Here is a 12,648-nt window from a genome sequence, read left to right on the forward strand (position 1 = left end):
CAAACATAGCTCCTTGTCAAAGGAGCAAACAAGCGGCTATCAAAGAGCTTTTTAGTGGATCGGCCCTAGTTTACACGACCCATAGTCGTGTTATGTAAAAGAATTGAGTCTTGGTATTTTTTTTTTAGATAAGGGAAATGCAAGCACAGTAATTCCTTAATTACTCCGAAAAAAAAAGAAAATTGAGATTCCATCCGAAAATCGGCCAAAGGTTGAAACAAATTTAGATTTCATATTTCGTTAAAATCGCCCAGCCCTAGTGTACAGTATATATGTTACGGTATGTGCATGTGTATATACGTGGTTACGTTTGTAGAGGGCAGCAACAGAGAGTCCTGCACAGGGCACCATCCACCCTAAGGTCGGCCCTGTGTATACTCAAACTCACCAACAGAACTCTCTCCATTTCCTTAGCCGGGCACCAATGGAACATGCCAGTAGAGTCATATTTCTTCACACTGCTGGAGTCCATGTTGTCTATTTGATCATTCCCAGCCATGAGTAAGGGATCATGTCTATTTAAAAAGAAAAGACGACATAGTCAGAATAAGGGAGAAAACTATGAATTTATCTGGATGACGTCAAAAAATGAAAATGTAGCCAAGTTCAAGTCAATATCCTTTGGGGAAATGTTGGAAGCGAATATTACCTAAACCTGGTTGTTAATCTGATTAACCTGGTAATTTCGACCTATATCATTGCTGAATAACCATTTAAAAAATACATGCTAAAAGGTTTCGTCTTGTTTAAATTTACCTCAATAGGTTTAACGTTCAGTTAAACGAGTCAGTTCTGTGATATATTTATAAAACACTGGCAAGCCACAGATAGATTTACTCTGTTTCTTACTGTAAAAACATCCCAAAAATTTGTTTTTTTGTATTTTTATTAATGCTAAAAAAGTTTTTCTATCAAACGCTGTACAAATTTGGATTTGTAGGTTGGATCCACTCTGCTATATTGGCTTTGTATAGCTTGCGATCAGCTTAGGTATTTATATATGGAATTACATCTCCTATATTCCATTGTATTAATGGAACCCGACAGTGTTGTCCCTTCTCACCTTTGATTTTAACATTGGGGAAGGAACCTTAAGCACCTTTAATCCATCAAGATCTTAATATTACTGGTTTTCTGTCGGTTTGTACTCACATAAGATAGGACTGTATGCAGATGATCTAATTTCGACTAACGAACCCTACTATTTCTTTGCCTTGTGTGCATACCGTCCTTTTTGGATTTTGAAGCAGCGTCATATTACAATGTCAATCTTGCCAAGTGTCAGATGCTTCCGATACAGATTTCATTGCCCCTGACGTGGTCGATATAAAAAGTTACCAAATTTCTATGGTCAGATACATATTTGATGTACTTGGATATCAAACTGCAAAAGGGCCCTATTTCAGCGGTCTGTGTTAATCTTTCTTTTTTAGTTTAAGATATTGAAAGTCAACTTTCTGGACATTTCGGGTATATCCTAAACAGGTTGGATAAATCTGATCCGTGTGTTTATATTGCCTAGGATATTAAACTTTTTTCATACCATTCTTTTACCTTTTTTCCTACACTGGTCCTTGCAGATTTCCAAAAAGTGATTTCTACTTATATTTGGGTAAAACAAGTCATTCTTATTCCATCGTTTCATGCTGGGATGGGAATCCAGATTTATACTGATACTCGATTGCTGCAGTGCTTTCACAGGTGAAATAGTGGTAACAGTAGTCACAAGGGCCATTGTGGGTTGAGGATAAAAAATTATTTGTACCTTGTAATGACCTTAAAGGGGTGTTCCCATCTTATATGCCATCATTTTATGATCGGTGGTGGTCCGACCTCTGGGACTCCATATTGATCCTCAGAATGAAGGGGCTGTAGCGTTGGTTTAGCTCTGGGTCCCCTTCTAAGTATTTTCTGCACAGCGGTGCTCCCATCCCCCCGACTGTGCAGGGAGCTGCATACGGCCCTATTTACGTGAATGGGGTGGTGCTGCAACTAGGAAGCTGCTCAGTGGGTGGCTAGGTCGCCCAATCAGCGCTGCTGCCCCTTTACTCTCAGGATCGTTTGGGGTCCCAAAGGTCAGACCCTCACCGATCATAACGTGATGACAAATCCCAGTGGTATGCCATTACTTCAAAGATTAAAATAACCCTTTAAAGCCTCATTATGGGTAGTCATACTACAATAAAGATTAGAAAAAAAAGTGGCGTGGGCAGCGGAAACAGCACAAAAGTCTACATTTTTACCATTAATTGCAACTTTTTTGCGTCTGGCACAGAAAAGTTAATAAATTCCCCCTTTTGCTTAAATCTACAGTTCACTTGACTAAAATATTGATATGCGTGGATCCACAAGAAAATCTTAAGAAAAAAACAGAAGAGATTGTACCACACATGAAAATTCATCCTATGCATTCGAAAAATGTTGGAGACAATGTGGAGAAACAGGTACCATGTGACACCTGTGGTGGACTTGTAAAGCGGTTATTTTTTTTTAGATAAAAGTGTTTTTGTATGTCTAGAATATTACATAAGGAGGTATTCCCAGATCGTGCTTTATATTGTTAAACATAGATGTAGGCATAAGTCCTAGCATGTATAGGTCTACTGTATTTATTGCAGGCTGTCGGAGTATAGCGAAAACATGGAAAATTCACATTAGCCCTAAATTGGACAGATGTTACCTCTCATCTACTGTTACAATTTCAATATAAATTGTAACTAGCTACAAAAAATGGCAACATAGCATAGATTCAAGCTAAACTCACCGTGTTAGAATTTATAAGTAATTGCCCTAGAAGGCTATAATGGTTTGAGTGCCAAGAAAAAACGATCAATATTATTTAATGCTATGAGTGTAAGGGCATGACCAGACGTGGCGGAATTGCTCTGGAATTACGCTGCGGACAGTCCGCAGCGGAAATCCGCAGTGTACACGTTTCTCCATTGCCTTCCACAACTTTTTAGTAGGGTTCGTTTACACGTTGCGGACAATTCCGCTACGTAGCATAGGCTGCGGTGCGGAATTTGGTGTCCGCAGAATACACTGACTGTTGCGGACGTGTCGCGGACTTGTTGCGGACTCATTGCGGAATTTCTCCATTGACTTCAATGGAGAGTCAAAATTCCGCAATGAAGTCCGCAGATGTTATGTAGATGTTATGTGTGCTGCATAGCGTATTGGTTTTACGAACATGACATTTCTTCATTCTAGCTGGACCTATGTATTTCTAGGTCTACAGCCAGACTGAGGAAGTCAATGGGGCTCCCGTAATTACGGGTAACTACGTGTGTGCACCCGTAATTCCGGGTGACTACGTGTGTGCACCCGTAATTACGGGAGCGTTGCTAGGCGACGTCAGTAAATAGTCACTGTCCAGGGTGCTGAAAGAGTTAAGCGTTCGGCAGTAACTGTTTCAGCACCCTGGACAGTGACTTCCTATCACAATATACATCAACCTGTAAAAAAATAGAAGTTCATACTTACCGAGAACTCCCTGCTTCTTCCTCCAGTCCGGCCTCCCAGGATGACGTTTCAGTCCAAGTGACGGTTGCAGCCAATTACAGGCCAATCACAGGCTGCAGCGGTCACATGGACTGCCGCGTCATCCAGGGAGGTCGGGCTGGATGGTGAAAGAGGAACGTGTCACCAAGACAACGGCCGGGTAAGTATGAATTTGTTTTTACTTTTAGTAGGGAAAGGGCTGTCCCTTCTCTCTATCCTGCACTGATAGAGAGAAGGGTAGCCCTCTTCCCCTCAATACGCAACGGCTAGTCCGCATCAATTTAATGCCCATTTTAGGCAAAGCCGCAACAGAATCTGCAACGCAGATTCTGTGCGGCATTGATGCGGACAGTGGCGGAAGAACTCCGCCACATCTGGGCATACCCTTAGACTATATACATCATATATTTGTAATGGTGCCATGCCAATAATTTTTTATTTCAAATACATTTTCTTTCCCTTCTTCATTTTTCATATGTACAAACTATTGTTATGTTTATTTTGTTATATTATGTAAATCTGAATGAAATATTCTTACTTTACATTTTTTTCCAAAAATCAACAATAAAATTTTTCTATAAAAAAAAAAAAAGAAAGAGAGAGAGAGAGAGAAATGTATGAATTACTTCTGGATATTGTTGACGAAAATGTAGACAAGACAAATACCCACTGGACCATGCGATATTCAAGTGAGCACAGAGTCTTTACATTTTTCAAGTATTATTACTATTACATAGTTCGTAAAAAAGACAATAATTTTCAGCTCACAAAGTTTTTTTTTTGTTTTTTTTTTAACCTTTATCTCCAAGCCTGGTAAAGTGGAGACAACACTGATGTAACACAAGGACAAACTATCACTCTTCATTGGACCTTCTTTTCTTTCCCCATCTTTTATCTACCACTGAAAGTTAAACTATACTACTCAACTCTAAAAATGCCTGTTAGGCCATGTTCAGACGTGGCGGAATTTTCCGCTGCAAATATTGGTGCAGATTTGGGGGAATTATGCAACGAATCTGCACCAACATTTGCATATTTGACAGGTAATTCAGACGTGGCAGAAATCACAGCGGACTTGCCACAGATTTCAGTTTTTGCATTGCAAAGGCTGAAATCCGCAGTGAAATTCCGCTTCTTCTCCGCAACATAATGTGTATACTGCGGAGGGAAAATTTTGCTCCGCAGCCTTAAGTTCCGCACAGCTATTTTCCACAACGTCTGAACTAAGTTTCCTAAAAATGTATAGACACAAATGTAAAAAACGGCTGCTGCAGAATTCCACTGCGGACTGTCCACAGCGGAATTCAACAGCAATCCCGCCACGTCTGAATGTGCCCTTAAGCTTCAAAATGCATCACGGAAACAAAATCCTGCCATGCATGAGGCCTTTTTCAATGGATTATACTGTTCTACTAATGTATCCCTAACATTGCTAAAGTACTCGTTTCCCACCAGGAGTTTAAATCTGACGACGAGAGACGCAGTTAGAATGTAAAGTGAAAACATAAGTGGTAGTAATAATAATACGTATATACACGTTTGTATACATCGATGTTGGTGCATGACTCAGTTAATGCATGTATTATAATTTATTGTAATATATGGTAGCTGTACAAATAAATGAGTAAATGGAAAGCGGTATAGAGATAGACATATTTGGAAGTGGGGAATGGTCGGTCAAGGAGTTGATGTAAGTAGACCAGATGGACAGTATAGAATTAGTGATTTTAAGGGTTATTGATGTTTGTGTCGAGGCCTTGATCTGTGGTGAGGCTAAACACAAGGAGTGATATAAGGAGGGAATCTAAAAGCATTGAGGTGAAATACAGAGAATTTCACAAGATTAATGTATATAAGGAGTATATACTGTATATAATGTATATAATATATTTCCGAAGAGAAGTAGTAAGGGCCTGTTCACATCAGCATTCGCTTTCCGTTCCGGGGTTTCGTTGGGTGAACCCCGCATTGGAAAGTGAAAGTGAAACCACAGCTTCTGTTTCAGTCACCATTGATATCAATGGTGACGGAAACATCGATAATGGTTTCCGTTCGTCACCATTCCGGCAGGTTTCCGTTTTAACGACGAAATCAATAGCGGAGTCGACGGCGCTATTGATTCCGTCAGAAAACCGGAAACCTGCCGGAACAATGACGAACGGAAACCATTAGCAATGTTTCCATCACCATTGATATCAATGGTGACTAAAACGGAAGCTGTGGTTTCACTTTCACATTCCGTTGCGGGGTCCACCCGACGGAAACCTCAGACGGAACCCCGGAACGGAAAGCGAACGGTGATGTGAACAGGCCCCAAGATACATGTCTCTGAACTTTCATATCACTAAGGCTTGTTTCTGAAGAAAAGTTAATAGAATATGTACCTTTCAAGTGTTATTATATTAAATGTTTCTGAGAAGAAGAAAATATTATATATATCTCTGAAATATATCATCTCTAAAAATTTCTTATACGCTAAGTTGGACATTGGAAATGGTCTTATTACTGAAGAAATAAATACTAACTAACTGAGACTGCCTTATACTGAAAAAAATCTCTGCTAGGCTCACTGGCAAAATGGGCAATACTGACGCTGAGGCAACCGTAACACCCTATCTGCCCACTGAGTCTTCCTGCCACCAGATTTAAACTTCTTGCGGAGACGGGAACGTCATCAACTTTAGAGTTACCCTTTGACATCCTTAAGAAGTGCAAGATCATCTAAAAGACCACAACAATTATATTAGTTATCGGACGTAACAAACACGATATTGTAGTACTTTAATGTGGCTATGATCTGAGGGTCGTTAAAAATACTGTCGTTCCCTATTTTAGGCATTGTCCCATTTCTCTGAGCTTCTGGGTGAAGAAGCTTTATACTTAATTGCAGTGTGTACAACACTTGTCTTTTCTTACACTGGAACATTTTCATTTTCCAAGGGTGGGAATTCTAAGCAGCTGCCTTAAGTTGCTGCTGAGTGTTTCTCAGCTCCTTTCTGTCCTTCAATATCAAAGAGCTGCTATTAGGATCTGCAATGAAGTAGAAGCGATGTGAATTTAGTCACCGGTGCTGTTTGTTTGGCATGAGGATGGAAAGTCAATTATTTGCTTTCACAGCGGACACATTCTGACGCTCTGCCCTGCACAGTAAAAGCTTTAACAGGCTGGGCTTTTAATATTTTAGTAAATTGCCCAATCAGGTTTGGTTTTACGCAACTGACGGCCTTTAAAGATTCAACAGAGTGTCGCTTCAGAGTGGGATGTCTACCCCACCCCTCCCCCTTCTTCATCCGTCACAGAGAATACAAGACTTTAATTCTAGACAACAGTGAGTGGTTTCTGATGACAATCACATTTACACTGGAAAAAAAAAAGAGAAAACAATAGCTCTCTTTTCAACGCTATGAAAGACATTAGACAGGGGTATATCCTTTAACCCTGTACTTTCTGGATAGAAAAAAATAACAATATACCTAAATACAACTGTAAGGTAAAATTATATAATAATATGAAAACATAGTAAAATGGATATTTAAATATGGCAACTTAATGGAACAATTCCTAGGTGTATTTTTTATGGTTAACAGTTTGCAAACACAAATATCAAAGAGAATCACCATTGTTTTGCCTTTTGCTGGACCAAATAGATCAGCAAGAGAGATGACATTTTATGAACATCCTCTCCATGTCCACAACATATTAGGTGCCATATACACCAAGATTGCTGTATCAGAAGAGCTCTCTGTTATGAAGGAGTCGCTGTCATCTGACAGCTGCCTATTTCTGTGAGCACTTTACCAATCACCTTAGAAGCCATCATGAATTGCCTTCTTATACAGGGGAGAGGGCAGCCCGTTTACTACCAATCATTTTGCATAATCAGAAGATAGCACTTTCTTTTTTTTGTAGTAAATAATTACTAAAGATGAAATACTGAAAGTGCAAAAAGTGGTCAAAAAGTTATCAGAATTTTTTTTTTTAGCAATTTTTTGCATCCGTTGTTGCAGATTTATGTTTATCTGCAAAATACTATTCATTAAATTTTCTAACAAATAATATATATGGCATATTGATTTCATCAATCGCTCTGGGAGAGAAGTATTCTGGCAAATACACTGGCTTAGCTATATCCGATCTAACAAATGTTATTACGGGAAATCCCTTTAAAGCAAAAAGGAGAAGCTACGGCACGAAGCAACAAGAATCAGAAGATCCAATTCCAGTGATAAAGCAGAAAGAACCAAAACTAAAGCGTGGTGTACCATAAACACCAAACATAGGGGATTTGTCTATTTTTATAATTTGATTGTGTACATTGTTTCCAAATTATTACACAATTTCAGCATACTCGGAAGAAACACGCTTGATAAAAGAAAGTTTAGCAGAAATGCTGTAGATGCCGGTGGCAGGAACAGCTGATCTTTCCAGAGATGAAGCTGGCACAGACTGCTTGAAACCACAACCCTATAGTGTTAACTAAATTTAGATGAAACCTGAAACACTGCTTTAAACTGTAAGAGCAAAGCACAGAGAAAGAAGTGCCAGAAGGCAACCCAAAAAAGCCTTCCTGAAGGACAGACAGCCTGCAGCTAAACCACAAATCTCACTTGGAAGGGAAAGGCACACAGGGACCTGCATAATAAAAAAAAAGAGATCTGTGTAATATCAAAACACATCCTGTCTCTGCCACGGGAACTCTATTCCTCCTCTGGTTTTAAGGAAGCATTTCAAATACACATGAAGAAAAGTATACAGTGTACCACAAGCTTCTCTAATTCTGCTTCTTACTCTAGGCAACAAATTGTAAGAATAAAGCGTTTGTTTTATATGGAATATTTATCAGCCATAAGAGTAAAAGCATACCTCAGGTCACACAATGTTGGGGGGGGGGGGGGGGGGTCATGTTTTGGAACAAGAGTTTGGGCAATAATTGGTAAGTTTTAATCTCCTAAAGTCTATGCCTAAGCGAGCACATTTTCTCCTACTCTTAGGGTATTCTAGTGCTAGATTATCCTTAAAGCATACCTAACTTTTCAGGTGACTTTCAGAATAGAAGTCATATGTGTGTACATGAGGAAAACACTATTTCTAGCCATTATATGACTTGTATTCTGCATTTTTTTGTAGCAGTTCTGCCCTCTATCATGTCTTCTATAAACTGCACACAGAGAATATGAAAATTCTGCTCTCCTATCTCTATATATTACATATATAGAAGCTGCAGCAACTTGGAGGAGGTTATACAGGAGTAATAAGCAGAATAGCTGAGAATCCAGCACTAACATGACAAATAACACTTACTAGAAGCTGCATGATGTCTGTGTGTGTCTCTCTGCTCCTGATTCCTCCTCCCCCTTACCTCTCCATAAATGTCAATGTGTTTGTGTGTGTCTCTCTCTCTGCTCCATCTCCATTCCCTTGGTCCCGCCTCCCCTCTCCATAGACTTCTATGGGCAGCGTGTCTGAGTCACTATTACTGTGCTCCCTCCTTATGTTCCCCCTCCTCTCTCCATAGACTTCTATGTGCAGGCTTTAAAGATACATCCCCACTTCCTGCCGTCAGTCTCCTCTGCTCTGTAACTAGGGACCGATTTTGCTTGATAACAGGGGGTGGATAGAAAATTACAGGAAGGGAGATAACTAGTGGCAGTAACTTCACACCAAAATTTGCATGGATACAACAACTACATTTTAACAGTAAGTAAATAACAAAGTTGATATATATCAGGTATACTATTAGATTAGCATAAATTGTTTGAAAAGTTAGTGTCCATTTAATTGACATGCAGTCTAAAAAATCCCTCAAATAGGGGGTGTGTCCGGATTTGCTGGAGATTAAATTACTTTTGTCCTTTCCCCAATGAAGCTTACCGAGATCCTGTAATGAGGGTAGTATATGCCCTGCACTATTTTTATCCGGTGCAAAAATGACACATTTCAAATGGAAATAAGTCGAACGACTTATGCAAATATAATTGTATACTTGATATATATAAACATTGTAATTTACTTACTATAAAAATGTAGTTGTTTTAGCTATGCAAATTCAGTGTAAAAAATACTGCCACTAGGTGTCTCCCTTCTTGTCATCTGCTGTCTACCCGGTCATGCTAAATCCGGTAAATCTAGTTACTGAGCAAACCTACTGCAGGAAGGGAGGGTGTGTCTCTTCACAGCCTGCCCATAGAAGAGAGTAGGAGGAGCAGGAGAAGGGAACAGGGATAGAGAGAAACAGACAGCAGCCCATAGAAGTCTAGAGGAGGTAGCATAAAGAGAGACAGAGATGTTGCAGCTCATAGAAGTCTATGGTAAGGGGAGGGGGAGGAGGGAGTAATAGAAGAGAAAGATATAATGAGACACTGCGCATAGAAGTCTATGGAGAGGGGAGGGGATCAGGAGTAGAGAGGAGACACATATACATGCTGCCAATAGAAGTCTATGAAAAGGGGAGAGGGGAGCAGGAGTAGAGAGGAGACACAGACTGGAAGTAAGAGTTACATGTCAACCTGGTGCTGGATTTTCAGCTAAGCGGTTTATTACTGCCGATAATCAGCTTCAATTTGCTGCTTCTAAATATGTGTGATTGAAATAGGAAAGCAGGATTCTCCTCTTATATGTGTGCGGTGTATGAGAAACATGACAGAAGTTAGGCACCTCCCACTAACTCAGGGAACACTGAGAATTAGAGATAGAGCATGCAAGAGGGAAAAACTGCCAAAAATAAAATGCCATACACAAGTCATATAATGGACAGAAAGTGTTATTCCTCATAGCCTATTATGAAAAGTCACCTAAAAAATTAGGTACAATTTAAATTGAGCTGCCTTCCCAGAGTGTCCTAGGAAGTCTGAATATGAAGTTGTTAGTGAAATCACACATATTTTGCTACACTTTGAACTGTATCTCCAAGATCTAGAATTCTCCTATACACTCCCTGTAAATTAGCCCAACAACCTTCTGCTTTTGAGGAAAACCTGATTAAGTGGCTTCTCAAACTGTTCCCTACTAAGAGTTCAGACTTTAAAATTAGATTCTATTTATCACAAAGAATAACAGTTGTTAAGTCTTATCTTAACATAAGTATAGAACAGGTAGATTAGCTCACTTTGACATGCACCCAAAATGAGCGTACTGTTTAACGCTAAATCTTTATGTTTTTTATCTTACGACAATGAGAGGCATTAAAGCCTCTGACTAATCTCTTTAAGTAAAGGTGGGGATACCATATAAATAAGGTTATATTTTTCTTTGACTGCAAATCAAACTGCCATAGTTAAGATCTCCCACAAATCTGCCAATTTTTTTTTACTATATACAATTGTCTATTTTTGCAGTTTCCAGTTGAACCCTTATGGCCATGGGACGTTACAGCTCCACCACACTCTGTCAGACAACCATGTGTCCCCCACAAGGTTAAAGTGGGAGTAAAGAGAGAAAAGTTTCACTCACTTTACATTGTTCCCTTTTTTTATTGCGTGCAATAGATACAAGTTTCTCCATTTGCACTAATTTTGGTTGTTTTGTATGCTAGTACCCTGTATGTGTATTCTTGTACTCTGTTTGACCATGTTATTTGAGGTAATCTCTGTACTATTCGTAGATTGCTAAAACTATGTGTATCTCAGATATTCTCCAGGTATATATATATATATATACACATATATATTTTTATATATATATATATATATATATATATATATATATATATATATATATATATATATACACACATATATATACATATATACATATATACATATATACACATATATATCTCCATTACTTATATTCATGAGTGAGGCATGTTGCACGTTATTTAGTAGTTAACACACAAAGAGTCTATTTGGGTGTGTGCTGCAACTTTGAATTATGACTCATTGGGACATTGTCATTTCAATCTTCCCTGACAGCATAGTCTAGCACTCAGAAGCAGACACCGGAGACAGCTCTCTTTCACAGCTGTCAGCTGTGACAGTTTCCCTTCTGAAATGTTGATGACTTGTGATAAGCAGTGAAACACACAAAATCATCTACTAGGACAAATTGTCCCTTCAGGACCAGTGTTAGCTCCGAGTACCATGGATTATAGGTGACCCAAAGAGAAAATCCAGCACATTTATCCACAAGTCATTATATTACAAACTGGGTGATGAAGTAATTTAAGTAAATATTTTATCACAGATTTGTTAAAAGCTATTCCACCATATTCCCTGAGCCTACAAAATGGACAAATAAAACATGAGTGCAAGTCCTTGACTATAGATATGGTCCTTGAGGTGACACTGGGATTTCTGAGCAGGACAAATATTAGGAGAGAAAAAGAAAATCTCAAGCAGGAAAATTACATTTTGTATTGCAGTGTATTGTCATTTTTACAGGCTCCTGTTAAGCCCTGCAAGAGGCAGCGCTTAACAGAAGAAGAAAAAAGGCAGACCTGGGGGCCTTCAGTAGGACTCCAGGCTGCCATGACAACCATCGGCACCCCGTGATCACGTCGCGAGGTGTCAATGAGCTGTAGGAGGGGGATGCATCCTCTTTCTAACAGCTTAGATGCTGTGGTTGCTATTGACCGCGGCATCTAAGTAGTTAAAAAGCCAGGAACAGCGCAATCGCTGTTACTGGCTGTTAGTGCGAGGTGTCAGCTTTAATACACAGCTGAGACCTGCGGAGAATGGACCGGGCTCAGCGTGTGAAGGTAAGGTGGCCCACTCATCTTAAAATTAGCTTTCTCATTCTCATTAGCTATCATGTTTCATCCCTCACCATTCCTGATGTGTTGTTATAGATTGCTTTATGTTACATAGTTGAAGGTTGAAAAAAGACACAGTTCCATCAAGTCCAACCTATAATCCTACCGTGTTAATCCAGAGGAAGGCAAAACCCCCAATAGGGGAAAAATTCCTCCCTAACTCCAATGGCAATCAGAATAAATCCTTGGATCAACTTCACATCTCCAGAATCTAGTATTCATAACTTGTAAAGTTGTAATATTAGATTTTTCAAGAAAGGCATCAAGGCCCTTCTTGAACTTGTTCAAAGAATCAACCATCACAACATCCTGTGGCAGAAAGCTCCATAGTCTCACTGCTCTCGAAGTAAAGAATCCCCGTCTGTGATGATGGTGAAACCCTTTTTCCTCTAGATGTA

The 12,648-nt window shown here is 39.3% G+C and overlaps 1 protein-coding gene across 16 annotated transcripts in view; it reads right to left on the reverse strand.

Annotated features, from left to right (window-relative positions):
• The window catches only part of KCNMA1 (potassium calcium-activated channel subfamily M alpha 1), a 437,859-nt gene that overhangs the window by 40,858 nt on the left and 384,353 nt on the right, over window positions 1-12,648 (reverse strand). For all 16 annotated transcript variants that reach the window (XM_075841780.1, XM_075841793.1, XM_075841786.1 and 13 more), the window contains one exon: window positions 389-515. In XM_075841780.1, coding sequence (XP_075697895.1) covers window positions 389-515 — 127 coding nt within the window. The remainder of the gene's footprint in view (window positions 1-388; window positions 516-12,648) is intronic.

The sequence above is a fragment of the Rhinoderma darwinii genome, chromosome 11 (assembly GCF_050947455.1).
Source record: "Rhinoderma darwinii isolate aRhiDar2 chromosome 11, aRhiDar2.hap1, whole genome shotgun sequence".
In the NCBI taxonomy this organism is placed as follows: Eukaryota; Metazoa; Chordata; class Amphibia; order Anura; family Rhinodermatidae; genus Rhinoderma; species Rhinoderma darwinii.